Here is an 18482-nt window from a genome sequence, read left to right as displayed (position 1 = left end):
GTTGATAAACTTCGATCGGTTGAAGGAAAGTCGTTTTTACAAGTAAGGCTCTGCTTTAATCTAATTAAATGCTTTTTGAAATGACAAAAATGAGATGACCACGCGACACACAGAAAAAAATACTTAAACGATAATGAACCGAAAATACGAACTACAGAAAAATATAAAGTAATACAACTAATTAAATACTTCTTTTCGTTTATCTAAACCAAGATTAAACTCAACACTAACTGGAATGTATCTACTTTTGTGTGATTTAGAAGCTAGGCTCCTGCTGTGGGGCCTTCGTGGTCGGACAATTGACACAGTTATGTGCAGCAGATTAAAAAACGTTTTCTACTTTTGTGGAAATTTAAACTTTTCTTTTACACTCTAGTATTTTTGCAAGTAATAATCGATTACAAAAATATTTTCGGATATATATGTTTAGGACAATAAGCTCACTTATGGTGTAGAAAATCAGCAAAGAATTTCTTTTTCTTTTTCTTCTCTTTAGTGCTGCTCTCGGTTTCGTCAGCATCCTGAAAGTATTATGGTATCATAGTGAACCGATCAGACAGACTATTGAGATTCAGTGTTAAAATAAACGACAATTGTTGGCGGGACCGTCATCCTGATTTACCTTTTCCAAATCAATTTTCTTCGATTTAACCAACTTCTTGGTTTCCTTGAGTTTTTTCTTTTCCTTCTTCGATAACTTCACCGATGAGTCTCCTCCATTCACTTTCTCGGATTTCTCGGTGTCGGAATACTTTTTCCCTTGCTTCTGTTGGTTGGCCGCTCGCTCCTCAATGCTCTGCTTGATACTCTGTTATTGAAAGATGGATTCGATGGTGAAACAATAGACAACTCGAAAATCAATGAGCCTACCATATCTTCCTCGGCCTCCCGGAGGCGATCCATTTCCAAACAATCTATGACCTCATTACGCATTTGCACTATCTGAAATGTGTCAATTATTTGAGGGGCCTACTCAACATAGTACTGTGATATGAATGTGCTCATCAACTAACCTCTACTAGCCTTGCAATTAACGCCTCTTCCTTCTCTTTGTCGGAATCAGTTTTGTTGCGTTCAGGCTGTGCCATCAAAAGACGAATTTCATATTCTAGATCTGCCTGCTCTTGCTCCAACCGATGCTGCCTACGTCTGTGTTGCAAACGAAAAAACAAAAATTCATGCATATTTCAAATTCACCGACATAATGTTGTATAATGGATATAATGTTGCAATTACCAAATATATAGGGTAGATAGGGGCAATATGACCAGGCGGGGCGAAATGGACCACCCTTCGTTTGAGCTTGTTATTGTACCACAAGCACTAATTTTTAAACAATTGTGTTAGAAATATTCTTATTAAGTTTCTCCGTGAAAACCGTATTCGAATTCAATTGTTTTATAAGGATATTGGAACGAATCTCACACTGACTGATTATGACGAAAGCCATATATGAAAAGCAGTCAACAAAATAAGCTGTGTACGCTTCATACTGAAATTCATGACTCTGTTCTTTATATCAATTCGTACTGGTATTATTTCTGAGCATTTCCACTGATTTATTGTACTGCTTTGCCGTTTCATGTAAAATATCAGTTCATTTCTATTGAGCGTAAATGTACGGGGCGGAATGGCCGTACCTGCTTGGGGCAGTATGACCATCTATTTTTTCAACATAACCTGTAAATACAGCTGTCAACATTTGTAAACATAGTTGAAAATAGCTAAATGTGGAATCATGGTGCGGAATTGTACCATAACATCCGATTATAGAAAGTGGTCACAGAACGGCTTGAACGCGGCAAACGCGGTGAAGAGTGTTACGTCAGTGCGACATGCATTCATCGTGCATTGTGTCCCGCGGAACGTTATTTACATTGTGTAGATCCTTTGCAGCTTCAACTGCTCGGATCATTCCGTAATGTTTTTACGACGGAGCAATATTCTCGCTATGGACAAGGATTCTACGGTGTTGCGACAAGAGAAAACCGGAAGCTGGCGTATGATTTGGCCGAAAGAAATGGTATTCCTCACCCTTCCAATAGCCAAAAGCAATTAGCCGGAATAGATTGGTTGGCTGGCTTTCGAAAGCACCACCCACAACTCTCTTTTCGGATATCAGAAGCAACCTCCGCCGCCAGGGCACAAGAATTCAATCGCATTGCAGTCGGGAAATTCTACGATTTACTGGAGGACGTACAACAGAAATACAACATTCCACCATTAAGGCAATTCAACGTCGATGAGAATTCAGTGATTCCAATAACTATCTCTTATCAATAGAAGAAGCAAGTAAACTAAAAATTATTGTCTTCATCCAACAGTTACAGACCAGAAATTCCAAAATTCTAACAATGCGGGGAAAAAGGCAGAAAAGCGCTATAACTTCAGCTAAGCGCTGAGTGCTGAACACGGAATAACGATTATAAAATCTTCCACTGGACTTCCTAGGTTGCTACTGTCGGCACAATTCAATTCCTCTACGGGCGGCGATGGATGGTTCCAATGCTATCGATGGCAATATTGGGTACATAACGGCACAGATATTCTTTGTTCCTGCTTTGAGTAACGAAAAATTGCCGTCCAATCACTTTGATCACATTGTTATATTCTGTACATGCTAACTGATTGAAAACCAATGAAATATACGTGATAGTTGCAAAACAGAATAAACTTTCCTTTTATGAACTTGTTACGTTATTTCCTAGCGAAAACATGCCTAAAAGATTGAATCAACTAACATGGTTATATTGCCCCGCATGGTGGACTATTTTGCCCCGTAGTACTTCCGATCGACGGAAATGGAACACATTTTTAAAAATGTAAATTTTTTATATAAATCTTTTTTAAAGTATATTCATACAATTTACATCGATCAATAAGGTTTCAAATCGCGAGATTTTAACATGTAGCATAATTTATAAACGTTTCTACGTGTTTTAGGACGCTTCATTCTGAGGGGGACCATATTGCCCCTATCTACCCTATATACCTATCTTTATTTGAGAGACTTTCAGCAGTAAACTGCAGCAGTAAACTTGACTAGATTGATTAGGGGTGATTAGGGGACGATTTCCGAATTTCCTTTTAAACTTTCCAAAAGTGAAGCTTTTCCATGCCTTTTTATAAGTAACTTAAAAAGGTAACTCCTACAGGAATGTATTCTATGATTGAACTTCTATGAAATTATATCAATTTCATAAAAAGTTGTATATATTTCATGTATTACATAAAAAATGCATTTCAAAAACTATAATTCGATTGAAAATAAATAGAAGGATGGTGTCCAAGACCACATTGTTGATGTAGGACTACGAAATTATTGTCGACGAGGAAGCAAAAAGACACCAATCAGTCCCAAATTCATGCAAGCTCTCTCCCGGCAAAAGTATAAAAATCAATTTGCTTCCTATTATTTCAGATATTACTTTAATATGCACCAAAATTTTACAAATAACTTTTTTGTTATAATGTTTTGATGACCCTTAAAAGATCCGAACGTTTTATAGAAGTAACAAAATATGCTTTGCTCTTTCGTTTACGATAATAATATGTCAAGCACGAGAATAAAGAGCATGAGCGTCATTTTTTCTTTGGTGTAAAAGCTGTTAAGACCGCAGCTATTCTTCCCCAGATGATACACACTAGGTCACAAGTCACACGATTAAATGTTTGTAGCATCACCACCCAAATTCCACATTTCTATCTAACGTTTCTCGAATTCTCGGTCAAAACCGGCAACAAAGCTAGGAGATTTTTGCCTCGGAATAAGGACGAGGTCGATGCGCACGAGAGCAAACGGCAACTAAAAGTAGCGAAGATGCGCTATTCATACGTACAGGTTATGAACAAAATAAAAGTTTCGCACAACGAAAACAAGCAACAGACATAAAGCCAAACACTGGTGGCTTGAAGCGACTTAATATGAACATAATCAAATTGCACTCTCTCAAATCTCTCATAGCACTCCAACAGAAGAATCATTCTCCTTGTGAGCCAGCAATGATATGTCAGCTTGATTTTTCCCTACATGGATTTTTCCCTGTGGCGAAAAACATTATGATTACGCCTACTTTGCCATGGCTCGACTCGATGTGTTGATTAGATTCTTAAAAGAGATCCACTTTTTATCGCCAGTTCCAATCCGTATAGAAATACTTCTTTTTATAGTTTGCGAGTAGCATTTCACAAGTGATTTTTCGACGTTCCTGCTGATTTCACATGTGACGGATTTCGCGCCAACTCGTCTATAGGATTGGCATGACCCACTCAGAACTTAATGAAACTTTCTGGGCGTGCATACCTTACCTAATTAAGCAACTTGGCATACTTATGTTTCCGAAAATTTATCATATGGAAAGGGCTAAATATTTTTGGTCATTTTTTAATAATTTTTTTACTCGAAAATGGTAAGTCCTACAAAAAAAATCGATTTCAAAAACTAAAAGTCGATTTTTTCAAAATGGTCATCTCATATTTTTATGAAATGGTAGATAAATTGTAGATAAATATGTGCCCTACAATTTTTCCATACATCGCCATTTGATGGAGCTTGTGAATCTTCAATATTTTGGTTAGTTTTATACTCATCTATACGTCGTTTTTTCTTTGGAACACACCTATTGTGTCAAATCACTGCCAAACGAGTTTCACAAATTCACATTGTAGTATCCAACGGATGGGTATATCCCGGTAAACGCGTTTTCTCAATTACTGTTGATGTTAACCGACGTAATTTATTACGGTTACACTTGGGGTTGCTAACCCTTTCCTGTACAACATCGAGTCTCACTCGATGTACTTGAATCACATAGGGCGCCAGAACGCTCAGCAGAGTAGTGAAATCACCTGATGTGTCACGTATTAAATAATGCGGGAGAGGGTTAATACCAGCAATGCATTTGCAATCCTTGCAAATCCTGGAGATCACGGCTTGACTTATGTTGCTAAATAATGTCACACTTTTCTTTGTTGAATTCTGTTGATTACGCAGAAATGAAATAATGCTATTTCTGTTCTGCCACTTTACATTTGCTGCCGGTCACGACTGGTAATTTTCAAACAACTGCAGAGCAATTTTATTCATCCTTTAGGTATCTATACAATCCATTTATTATTATCATATCTACAGTGACTTACAGTGACTCTTAATAGATACCTAAATCTACTACAACTATTCGATACCTGACCGACCGATCAAAAAATTTTTGGCAGATGGCTATTGTTTAAGAGCTGTCGTTGCTCTCTGAATTGAAACATATTGTTTTTGACTATAAAAACAAGCTGAAACTGTACTTTAGCATCCAAGTGTCACCATCAATCCATTTCTACCTGTTATTGTTTTTTTGTATAGCTGAACAAAAAAAAATAGAAAATTTTCAAGAAAAAATCTTGAAAAAGTTTCTGTTAGGAGAACATTTCTGCCTTAAATATGCTCACTTTTTTGTAGGACTTTTTTTTTGTACCATTTACCATTTTCGAGTAAAAAAAAATTTTAAAAATGATCAAAAATATTTAGCCTTTTCCATATGTTAGTCTAGATAAATTTTCAGAAAACTAAGTGTGATTTCTCAATAGTAATAAATTAGCAAATGTGAGAGTAAAATATTCCAATAATTTGAAGAACATGTTCTAAGGGTGGGTTTAGACTAGGGATATATTCATGTGAAGAAATATGATGAGATTTATAGAAATCGCATCAACCGTTTACACTAGCGTGAACTTCTATAATGAATATATTCATATCTTCGGTGAATTTATTCACCTGAAGTAGAACTGCATCTAACTTTAGTGATTTCTCACCAGTGAGAAATTCACAAGCGTTTACATATGCTGAACTTATTCAAGTTATATATACCTCGAATAAGTGTATCATATTTATTCTCACCCGTTTACACCTATTTTCACGTGAATAAATCCATCTATAGCTATAGATCTCCCTAATGTAAACCCGCCATAACATGTAACATCCAGCAACCTCGCGTGGGCAGAATGAGAACAACGAAACTAGCGAGAGACAACCAACACAACTACAGAAGTGATGCTGATTGGTAGGCGCAAATATTGCGCAATTGAAATACGAGCGCATAGTTTGCGATGCAGTATTTTTCCTCATTCATGTTTTAGATTCCATGAGTGATACATATCCCAAGTGAAATTTACAAAGCAAATAAAACCTTAAAACTAGTAGTGCTCATTTTTTAGTAGTTTAATTTCCAAATGAGCACAATCCCTTTAGAGACTATTTACCAAAGCGAAATTTATTCCGTTGGCACAACACCAACACTAAGTATGCCAAGTTGCTTAATTAGGTAAGGTCTTCACGCCCAGAAAGATTCATTGAGTTCTGAGAGGGTCATGCCAACATCTGGTCGAGTTGGCGCGAAATCATGTGATTTTTCGATGTTCCATGGCACAGCGAGAGAAATAGAGAAATATTCACTCGCGTCCACAGCTCGAGAGGAAACGAAGATGACACAAAACGAGTAGAATGAGGGATGTTTGCTGTTTTGTGTATAGAAAGAGACTGATAATTTTCCCTAGAGGAGATGTAATATTTATACGCTAGCGGAAGCGTACTTATTGTGCGAGAATGGAGTTTAAGTTGCAAGTATTCTCTTTCTGTTATCCCCCTTCGTTGTTTCTATTCTCGCATGCAGCCGTTTCTATTGCCCGTTATTGAGGTAAGCACACAAATGGACAGAATAAATGTATGGAAAAAGGGAAGTGCCTCCAATGCAATGTATAGCATATCAAACAGATCCTAGAGAATTTTCTATCAGATTAGTATGCAAATCGTGAATATCCGTGCGCACCAGAAATAGCTATTAACGTTAACTTTATTTCATAAAAACGTGACATGTTTTCTGATTTGGCACCCTTAAAGAAATACGTCCTGCTATAAAAAGCCAACTCCATGCATGCCATGAGAAAAAACCCAGAACCGGAAAACCGGACAGTAGGAACATCGAAAAATCATATGTGAAATGCTGCTCGCAAACTACAAAAAGAAGTATTTTTATTCGGATTGGAACTGGCGATAAAAAGTGGATCTCTTTTAAGAATCCTTAGCGTCAGATCTTGAGTTAAGCTAGTAGAACCATCAATATCAGTTGCATGGTCAAATCACAATGGACGGAAGACAATACTCTGTATTTGGTGAGATCAGGAGGGTTTGGTCTATCATGAGTTACTCAAACCAGGGGCAATCGTTAATATTGAAGTTCGAGTGATGCTAATGTGTGTGAGTTGACATTCTTGGCACATCTTCACGAACTGTTTGATATTCTTGTTAATGGAGGGCCAGACGATCCGATCTCCTGGATGTGCCAATCCATGGAACTGTGCCATTACAGTGGTTCGATGACCTTCTGATCGAATAAAAACGAATAGGGCGAATGCGATTATCGATCGAGACAGCACAGTATATAGGCTTCAAAATATTCGAAAACCTGCAGAGTTACATTTTGATCGAGCCTTTTCCTGATGAAAGCAAGTTTTTCAGCTACAATGTATCTGCTACGATGTTGTCTTGGTCGCTTATGTGTTGGATATCGATAGCAAACTCTGCAACGTATCGGAGGAAAGAAAGTTGGAAGCGTCTACAGTAAGTGCCAATGGTTTGCATCCGCAGGACATTTTTTTACATTTGTCGAACGAGGGTTGCAAATGTTCCTCCCAAGTGTCTTCCTAATGTCTTTCTTTCGATTATCGGAAATGCGCCTACGAAGATTCACTGAGTTTGAATGAATCGTTTGTAGACAGCTCTCGTCCGAATGTAGAGTACTTTTTCTGTACCTTGGAAAACTTTTCTGAATAGAAACCAAGCGATTCCAAAATTTTGCCATTCAGTTGTTGCAGAACAGCTCCTGCCGCGATGTTCAAAGCGTCTATCATTAGTCCTAGTGGTTTGTTCGAATCAGGATAGTGAAGCATTGCTTCAGCCAGAGACTTCTTGCATTTGTCGAAACGGGAAATTGCTTTTTCGGACCAGATTAGCTTGCGTCCATCGTTCTTGCGATTTTTTTTATCCCATCTGTTGTTTTGTTAGGCTTATTTAGCAATTCAGCTGTAACAGAGCCGAATTTATTCATGTACATTTTCATCTATCGATAATGTTGTGGTACATTACACAGTAGCCATTTATGACGTAAGAGTATTCCTGTCTTATCGATACACATTTTATCTATTACACAGTAGTCATTTGGGCGTAAGAGTATTCCTATTCTATCGATACACATGTCGCCTTTTTTCGGCGTGAGAATATTGTTCGAATGTTAACAGTTTGGACACAGCGGGACTGGTGGTATGAGGCTTCCATTGTTGTGTTATTAATAGTACCATTTACCGATGCAGCAGACCGTAATGTGAGCGGTAAGATTCTTGCGGTTGTCAGGAATCAAAAATCGAATTTCAGCTTGTGGATCGGTAGCGTGTCGAATAAATCGCTTGTAGCAATTTAGTGTGGCTGAAAATCGTCGCAGCTCATTTACAGTCGATGGAAGTACATGCGACGTGCCTAATATTGTATACGTAAGTTGTTGTTACTCCACCGATGGAACAATTCCGGTTTTCATCAGCAAAACGATGTTTTCGAAGATTCACTACAATGCCAAAATGAGCTAACAAACCAGCACCGATAACCGCTGTCGTAACATCCGCCACTCAAAATTCCCAGGTATAACTTCGTCTGAGGCCAAGATTAATTGCGAGGAATTTGGTTCCAAATGTTTTGATGTGCGTCCCATTTGCTGCATGAAGCTGCTGCGATAACCTTATTCCATCGCGATCTCGCTTGCTGGTTGGCAGTAAGGAAACGTCTGAGCCGGTGTCAGTTAAATATCTTGTGTTATTTGTACGATCATATATAATAAGTCGGCGGATTTTTGATCCGTTCCCCACCTTTGCCGTTGTCATTGAGGAAGAATCTAGTTTTTAGTTTCGAAACTACATGGGTTGTTAAACCGGTTGGCGTTTCGTCCGTGTTTTGCATGATACTAACACATTTTTTTTCGACTCAGCAGTGGGTGAGTAGCGGGGCCTGAACGGTCTCGTCTTCCAGATGCTTTCAAACGGCCGATTTCGGCGGCCAAAACTTCAATTTGTTCTCTGAGATCGGTATGAGGAGTCTTTAGTGGTTTAGCAACAGCAGCTGAATTAGTTATGTTTACGGTGTCAACCATTTTATCGGCCATTTCGGCGAGCTTATCTATGGTTCCGTCATAACAGCTTAGAATCGGGCGCAGTTTGTCAGGAAGGCGCTGAGCAAATAGCATTTTGAGCAAATTATGATCCACACCGAGGTCAGTTGCCAATTCACACACTTTCACGAACTGGGAGATTTGCAGCAAACAAGTAAATGCGTTGGCCACAAATCTCCGAGTTTGTTCGTGTCAAGCATTTTTTCAAGACGTTGTTGTGGTGTTAAAGTAAATCGGGAAATAAGCCGTTCCTTTACAGCGTTGTATTTGTTTTCAGCTGTTGGTGTTGTTACCAACAATGTGGCAAATAACGGAAGAATCCACCTTTGCAAATTATATGGTAGAATTTGGTTTCGTTGCTAACAATCCTAGCAAATTGAACCTGGGCAAACCACATCGGGGGGATTTCTCGTGTTTCGTGTTCCGTCTGTTACGGATGGATCACGAAATAACCCGTGTTTGAAGGTTAAATCCTTGGTTTGCCAAGAATCTAACAAGGCCTACTGATGACTCGCCTTCATCTCATCCACATCGAAGGAAACGATCTAATTCGTGGAATCAGATCAAATGAAGCGTTCAAGTTTGCCCCAAAACGTGTGGTTCTTAATGTTTTAAACGGCATCGTTTGCAATCGACATTTTGAGGTTAGCTGTGTGATTTGTTAAAAAACGATAAATCATCATACGAACACGCAGAATTGATGAAATTTCGTTATCACGCGATGTCGCGGGTCACCAATGTTGGAACTGAGCAAAATACGGGCCTCAAACGGTGAAGGAAACTATAGATAACGTTTTGCATCTTTTTCCAAAAGAAATCAGCGAACGTTAGTTTTATTTGAGAACGTAAAACGCAACAATGCAACATTTAATTGTATGTATCCGTGTATATGTGCTTATGCTGATACCCACAACTCCATCGACCGCGATGAAATGCCACATAAAGCGACATCGAAGTCTAAGGTCGACTTTGATGAACTTGGTGACGAGGGCTGATTTTCGAAAGTAGAACTGTGAACTATGGCACATCTTCTCTTTGCCATTTGCAAATAAATTTCTAGAAAAAAATATACTTATCAGGGCGTTGAAAAATTTTTTACTCATCAGTGCGTTGGTGGTTCCGTACGAACGAAAGCATGATTGGCGCATTCAATGTGGTCACAGATGTTGGAGGCAAGGCGGAGCACAGTCTTGTAGTCTGCGTAATGGCGGGTTCACATTAGGGAGATCTATAGCTATAGCTGGATTGATTGATTGATTCTTTGTTTTTGAGAGGCTTTAAACTTTGCAGTTCATTCGCCTCTAATATAGATAGATTTATTCACCCGAAAATTTATGTAAACGGGTTAGAACATATATGATACACTTGTTCGAGGTATATATATGTATAGAATGTATAGAATGTATAGAATAAATTCAGGCATATGTAAACACTGGTGAATTTCTCACTGGTGAGAAATCACTAAAGTTGGATGCAGTTCTACTTCAGGTGAATAAATTCACCGAAAATATGAATACACTGAAGTTGCTTTTCGCGGCTTTTTTTACGCGGTTTTTGGAATTTACGCGGATTTCGGAATTTACGCGGATTTCGAAATTTACGCGGCTCGCATTAACCTCGTAAAAGTTCAATATGCTAATTGATGTGACATTTCACGAAATAAGTTTGTATTGTATCACTGATTAGTAGCTGAGAATTAAAAGAAGATACAGATAGCATGATTGGAGCATGCAAAAAAATTGACCAATTGTTAGAGTATGGGTTGCATTTTAACTACTAATTCAATGTTTGTTAAATTTTTACACGGATTTTGAAAATTAGACAGTTTATTTTAACGCGAATTTTGGAATTTACGTAGTTTTTTTTCACGCGGATTTTGGAATTTACGCGGTTTTCTTTTACGCGGGTTTTGTTTACGCGGCACGTATCCCCCGCGTAAAAAGCGACTCCAGTATATATTCATTATATAAGTTCGCGCTAGTGTAAACGGTTGATGCTATTTCTATAAATCTTATCACATTTCTTCACACGAATATATCACTCGTCTAAACCCCCCCCTAAGAAGGGCAAACGATAGGGTCCATGCGATACACTCACCGAGTAGTGGAACGCAAGGCGAAGCCTTCATGACGGTCTCATGCATACGATACGTCACCGAGAGGCCTGGGTAAGATAACGATAGCGATAGCGCATGATGGGCACAATTGCTCCGTGTGAGCATATGCAAGACACAGTGTATGCGTGTTATAGCAACCCGCACATGATGAGCCATCTCTTAGGTGTGAAAAACATTAGGGCAGTGATGAATATGCTATTCAGCATGGTGCCAGACACTTAGAAAGTGATTGGCCTTTGAGGGTAAGAACTTTTGAAACAATCTGATTATACACGCGAACTAAAAAAGGGGATATGAATCAACATAAAGTCAGAAATGGTCAACATCTGAATAAATAGAGAGGGGGAACTGAAGGAAGATTTGAATACTCACAGATACATAAGCTCCGCTTGCCGTCGGAACAATTCGTTCTTCTCATTCACCAATTCGAACAACTGCATTATCAGGTCTTCGACTTCCTTGGGATTCGTTTGGATCCCGGATAGATCCAGCTCAAAATCAGCTCCCTCGCATCTTTCGCGAATCATTTGTTCCAGGATCACACCCTGTTTTTCGAGGCCCTGCTGCTGAGTTTCGATGATGTCCATCTCCTGGCGAATTTCCTTGAGGGGCAACATTTTTATCATCTTTCGCTCGGGAAGCGGAACAGGTAGAGCCGGCGCCGGCCCTTTGCGTCGTTTCCATTTGCCCTGCTGTGATTTGTTGGACATGAAACTGTTATACGAATCGGGTTGGGAGCTTATTGGTGACGTTTGCGATTGTCGGTTCCGATTTTGCGCTTCTTTGTTGTCCTTCATTTTCTCCCACTGTCGTTCGCTAGTTGTGGTAGTAGTAGTAGGAGTAGTGTCCAGCGTTAGACTGTCATCTTCAACCTTCAGGGGCACGATAGTGCGTCTGTAAACTACCGTATCGTTTGCTGGTAATTTACTCGTGGGTTCGATCATGTCATCATTACTAATCAAACTTGCATCCAAAGCAATTAGTCGCTGGGTTGGAATGGGTGAAGCGGTCTTTGAGTCGTTTTGTTTAGGCGTAGACGACACTGGTGGTGGTGGTGCAGGAGCAGGTCGCTTTTTCCGTGGGGTGATTGTCTGACTTGATGATATATTTTCGCTGGATAGCTTGATGTTACAGGGAACATCAGGAGCTTTGGATTTTTTGCGCCGATTGAGCGTCATGGACGATTGACCACTTTCCATTGACGAGGCGAGCGAAATATTGGAACCTCCAAATTGATTAGATATCAAGGATGTTTCAACGGAACTAATCGAGTCATTGTGATTGTGTTGTTTGCGTGGTGTTGGTACCGGTGTTTTCCGTGGTGAAGGTTTTGTGATAACTGGTACAATCTCACTTTCGTTCGCTTCGTCTTCTTCCTCGTCGAATGGATTCGCCGGCACATTCGATTTTATTTTCGGAGGTGGAGGTCTCGGTGGTTTCGTTTCAACGTGTAGCGATTCTTCTTCATCCTCACTTCCGAATGGATTTGTGCTAACCCTCCTCGTTGACGGAACAGGTTTCGACGTTGGATGAGTGCGATCTACGTCCGATTCATCTCCAAAGGGATTCAAATCAGAAGGATATTCCTCTGTGGGTTTGGAAAGTTTGTCTTGATCGTCTGGTGGAATTGGTTCTTCGAGTTGTTTTGATTGATTGGGTCCATAGCTTATTGGATCTGTCACTTCCAAGCTGGTACTGTTAGTCTCAGCATCAATTTGAGGCACTTCATCGCTTATACCAACTGGCGAGTCTTTTCTCTCAATGTGATTTTCATCACAAGGCACATTTTCTGAGTCTGCATTATCCACAACTCTGTCTGTTTGCTGAGTTTCAACGTTGTGTTCTGTTGTTTCTGCTTCATCCAATTTCACGTTTTGAATCAATTCCTCTTTTTCGCACACATTCTTGCTTGTCGCGTCAATTTGTTCCTCTTGCACAATTTCAATTTCGGTGGTCAATTCTCTGGTTTCTGGATTGACTTCAACATTAGGATGAGTATCAGTATTTTGGGTAGCTGGTGAAGACGAACATTGTAATTCATCCGAATGATTGCTCGTATCGTTAACAATAAGATCGGATTCAATTTGTTGCAACGTTTCTCGTTCAGTTTCTTCCGTTTTGGTGCTGGGTATCTCCGTAATGGTTCCACTGTCAATCGGTTCAACTTGTGGTAAATCGCTGGACATAGGTACCGATGGTGGCTCTGAAGCTACTTGTACCGGTGCTGGTGCCGGTGCATGTTCAACATTACAAACATCATTACTGTCAGATACAACTGATGATAGGGTCGGTGCGTACTCTGGAATGCATAAGTCTTTGCCATCAGACGAATCTGCAGGTCGAGTCTCATCTGGAACTTTAGAGTTGTCCCCGTCATACAGTAACTCTTCTTTGTCCAGCGACTCCTTCAGAAAACTACTCATTTTAGCTCGTCTTACCAGATTCGAAGTTTTCTCTTCATCACTGAGTGGTGCTGACTCGAAGAAGGATATGCGCTCCAACAGTTTACTACTTCGACTGATGCGAGCATTCGCTTGGGTGTCATTTGCTGCATTCGGTGGCGAACCTGACCGGCGTCGTTCGGTCAACTGAATTTCTTCATCTGGACACGTTTCGCAGCAATATTCACCATCGGTTTCCGTTTCGTAAAAGCTTCCCAGTGTCAGCTGGGTGCCACAACGGGCACACTTCAGGCAGGATCGATGGTACAACTTTTGCTCGAAGCTAATCCGTTCGGCAAAAAATACAGGGTTCCCACACTTTCGGCACGGCTCACGTTTCGGAACGCCCACAAATCCATTCGAGTTTGCCATCTGGATGGAGTAGAGGAAAAGCTATGTGAGTAACGTGAAGGACAGTGTCAAGTCATTTAGCACAGTAAGCAAAATGGAAACAGCATAATAATGGGCATAACTGACGAAGCTTCTCTATAAGAGTTCAGATTCCTAAAAACACGATATTCATTTGCCAGTAATGATTGTATTCAAACAAGATTTTTACGGAAGCATATTCGTGATGATACAGAAAGTACCCTATACAAAAAAAATCTTTTTCCCGAATTTGAGTTCTATATAAAGATTATACCCAATCCAATATCCAAGATCAGGCATTCAAGGAGAGGATTGTGATTAGACGATTATGGGACTATTGTGAAAACAGATGGCGACAATCCAAGAAAGCGATCACAATACGAACCGAAACGAATATATCGACGATTCATCTGCAACAAATATAACGATGTATACAAATACAGCGATGTAGAAAATAAGATCTATAAGAATAAGTAGAATACGATCGCTGTAGCGAAGCAACTTGAAATAACCATTATTCCCAAACAAAAGGAGATCGAAGCCGGGACACTACAGACGTCACCGCCAGACTGTGTAGTACAGATGACTTAGGGTAGCAGACTCACGATCAATCCGATCTTTTGGACTTCCATCATCATCGGTGGTATCCAGCCGAATGGTAACTGTTACCTTTCTCAGAATGTTTAGGCGCCGATTTGTCGTCGTATTGTCCTTCTACAAGCTGGTTGGTAATCAACAATAAGACCAGTAGTAGAAGAAGTAGTAGAGGTTCAGGGAAAAGTTCCGATACTTGCAAACTTGCAAACGCATGTTAGTAATGGTTCCCGGAATAAATCGATGTAGAAAACGACTGCAACAGAAACAACCACTCTGAAAAAGTGCAGTAGACTAAAAATATTGTTGCGCGGTATTGTATTTCAAAACAAAAATTATCCAGGGAAACATAACGCCCCGGGCAAACGTATTGCTAAAAGATATCCTATGTTTCAAACTAACCGAGCAACCAGTGGAACATAGATCTGCGTGCGAGACACCGCCCCTTACGATCGCAGGTCGGCGGTGGACTCGAATCGCGTCAACTTGGCGGCTTGGGCCACCTCGATTCCTTATCCTCGCTAAATGGAGACTTCATCCCCATGAAAAATAGGAAGGAAGAATAGAGAGGAAGAGACATAATGAATTCTAACAAATGTTTGCAGATGCGTGTGAACCGGAATAAAGTTGTGAGTAATAACGTATCGAATGTTTGAGATACACTCCTTAATTGTATGACGAACATACTCTATCCAACACACAGTATGAAAAATAGCGCATTAAAAAAATAGGTAATTTCAACATAGAAGTGGCTTTTGTATCGAATTACAAACTGGATTCACGCCGACAACCCAATCTAAAGCTCGTCCACCTGTTTTACAGTAGTCACTCGGTAGTTGAACAAGAAAGGCAATCCAGTTATCGAATACCATTCGCTTACTGGACTCACATATCCAACGTCAAATTATAAAGAGGGGAACTCAAATTAATTGTTTGATTGGCACTGAAAAAACGCATGTATGGCGGCAATCGATTTTTTTAGAATATTTGCAATGTCGCGAGCAGGGCCCGAAATCTTCGAAGGTGAAAAATGAAGACCGACTCTACTACCACTAGAACAGGTTTGGCAGTCGCCGCCAACAAAAAAATGACTTGACTAGAAAATGAATTGACTGCACGTCACTTTAAAATGCAATGAAGACAAGTTGACTGGGAAGAATGAAATGATATAGTCCAGTTGGTAGAGGGAGATAGCGACTAAACGACGTACTGTTCAGTCGTTTTGGCGGAGAAACTGAGTGAAGAAGTCAAAAGTCATTTCTGACTGACTGTGGATATAGTCAGTCGGTTAGTCAGCCGACTATCCTCTGTTGACTATGACTATGCCAAGCCCTGGTCGGGAGTATGGCGGCATTTGTTCGCTAAAAGTTAATCAAGCGAAAATAATCTGAATATTTTAATATCTCAAATTATATTAGAATCCCCCACACATCTCTTGATAGCAAACACCCAGTTGAAGAGCAGTCTAGCAGTCTAGGAAACTGGGGGTAAGCCCGGCCCCATAAGGGAAAGTATTGTGTTGTGAGATCTGAGGGCACATATTGTTATGTTTCCTCACAGAATCATTGTCTAGATTATTTTTCACGAGATATAAGAAATATCAGTGCTTTTTAAACGGAAATTTTGAAAGTAATAGTCAATTTTCAAAGTTGACATAAAAACGGAGTTCATCAACCAGTGCGGGTGAAACCGGTACCCTCAATTTGTCAATAATTATGCTTTATTCATTATCTTTATCTTTATTATTTATTCATCATTTGACATCAAGGTCTTCATGAAACTTACTACATAAATTAAAACGGACGCGCGGAAAATCAACGTTGACGAAATGTACAAGTAGACACATTAAAATCAAACAAAGAAAGAAATAGAAAAAGAGATAGAGAGAGAAATAGATAGAGAAAGAGAAAGAGAGAGAAAGAGAGAGAAAGAGAGAGAGAGAGAAAGAGAGAGAGAGAGAAAGAGAGAGAGAGAGAGAAAGAGAGAGAGAGAGAGAGAGAGAGAAAGAGAGAGAGAGAGAGAGAAAAACGTGCAGAAATCACCATCGGAGAGCACTTGATAACTTCGAAGCGAGATTTGAAATACCTGGGGGTGCAGATCGATGATCGACTGAACTTCAACAGTCACGTCGACTACGCCTGTAAAAAAGCAACGAAGACAATCAATGCACTGACACGAATCATGCCCAACAACTTTGGCCCAAGCAGCAGCAAGAGGCACCTTTTGGCTAGTGTCTCCTCATCGACAATACGATACGGGGGTCCAGCCTGGATCGCGGCGTTAGAAACTCAGCGGAACACGAGGAGGCTGAATAGTACGTACCGGCTCATGGCGATGCGAGTCGCGAGTGCGTACAGAACCATATCAACAGAAGCGGTCTGCGTCATAGCCAGGTTGGTCCCTATCAACATCATCTTGGCGGAAGACAGCGAGTGCTATATGAGGAGGGGAACCAGAGGAATCCGGAAGCTAATGAGGGCAGAGTCGATGGCTAGGTGGCAGCAAGAGTGGAGTGCGACTCAAAACGGCAGATGGACACACAGGCTCATACCGACACTAATGGGCTGGGTAAACAGGAAACATGGAGAGGTGAATTTTCACCTAACGCAGTTTTTGTCTGGGCATGGCTGCTTCAGGCAGTATCTGCACCGGTTTGGACATGCAAGATCGCCTCTTTGTCCGGAGTGTGGAGATGTGGAGGAAATATTTGTATGTCCAAGATTCGTATTTGTATGTCCAAGATTCACCACAAGGCGCGAGGGGCTGCCTACCCTTCATGCTGGGAACATCGTAGAGGAAATGTGTCGTGACGAGGGCACCTGGAACGCAGTGAACAGTGCAATCGTCCACATCATGTCCGAGCTACAGCGGAAGTGGAGGGCCGACCAGCGTGCGGATAACGCCTGACTATAAAAGATGAACCACAGTGAGATCTGAAGCACCGGAGTACCCCACGAGAGCGGCCGTGACGGAGTGCGCGTTATGTTGGAGGGCACTACCTAATCGGCGCTCCGCTGGGAAGAGAAATCCTGCGAGGGTGACTGTGACGGGGCGCGCGTTACGTTGGAGGGCGCTTCCTAATCGGTTCACGTCTCGACAGGTGAGAAATCCCGCGAGGGTGGCTGTGACGGGTTGCACGTCAAGTTGGAGGGCAATTCCTAATCGGTACACGTCTCGACGGGTAAGCGGAATCTGGCAAGAAGGATCAATCCTCATCAAATTGCTGGCAATGCCTCATGGTGGATTGTAAAGAAGAATACTGCGAGGACTTCAACGAAGCGAGCGCCTAGGAAGGCGTCACCAAATCGGTGTGTGCCTCACGAGAGTTGCTGTGACGGAGTGCGCGTTATGTTGGAGGGCACTACCTAATCGGCGCTCCGTTGGGAAGCGAAATCCTGCGAGGGTGGCTGTGACGGGGCGCGCGTCAAGTTGGAGGGCGCTTCCTAATCGGTGCACGTCTCGACAGGTAAACGGATACTGTCGCGAAGAACAGAAAAATGCCTGCCTGTCAACGCCTTATCGTGGCCTGGATGGAGGAACACTGCGAACATTTCGAAGGAGCGAGCATCATGGAGGAAGCCATCGACAAACTGGTGCATACCCCACGAGAGTAGCTGTGACGGAGTGCGCGTCATGAGCGCAGTGGAGAGCAACGAATGGTGAATAAGAATATAGAGAAAAAGGGAAGGATCAACGCTAGCTTGCGTTGAAAACTCGTGAAGTGCATGAGCACAGCCGCCCCCTGAAGTAGTCGCCTAGATG

At 41.0% G+C, this 18482-nt stretch overlaps 1 protein-coding gene across 9 annotated transcripts in view; it reads right to left on the bottom strand.

Moving 5' to 3' along the window:
* Window positions 1-358: 358 nt before the first annotated feature.
* LOC129775234 (MICAL-like protein 1) overlaps window positions 359-18482 on the bottom strand; it is a 62528-nt gene continuing 44404 nt past the window's right edge. For 8 of the 9 annotated variants that reach the window (XM_055779675.1, XM_055779677.1, XM_055779678.1 and 5 more), the window contains 5 exons: window positions 11689-14129; window positions 1014-1149; window positions 871-942; window positions 623-808; window positions 359-521 (listed from right to left, as the gene is read on the bottom strand). In XM_055779675.1, the coding sequence (XP_055635650.1) occupies window positions 441-521; window positions 623-808; window positions 871-942; window positions 1014-1149; window positions 11689-14129 (2916 nt within the window). In that variant the 3' untranslated portion in view covers window positions 359-440. Of the gene's footprint in view, window positions 562-622; window positions 809-870; window positions 943-1013; window positions 1150-11688; window positions 14130-18482 lie in introns of all 9 variants that reach the window. The other variant, XM_055779679.1, reaches the window with a different exon arrangement.

The sequence above is a fragment of the Toxorhynchites rutilus genome, chromosome 3, assembly GCF_029784135.1.
Source record: "Toxorhynchites rutilus septentrionalis strain SRP chromosome 3, ASM2978413v1, whole genome shotgun sequence".
NCBI lineage: Eukaryota > Metazoa > Arthropoda > Insecta > Diptera > Culicidae > Toxorhynchites > Toxorhynchites rutilus.
The sequence above is the reverse complement of the archived record's forward strand: the minus strand, read 5'-3'. Positions and strand labels throughout refer to the sequence as shown.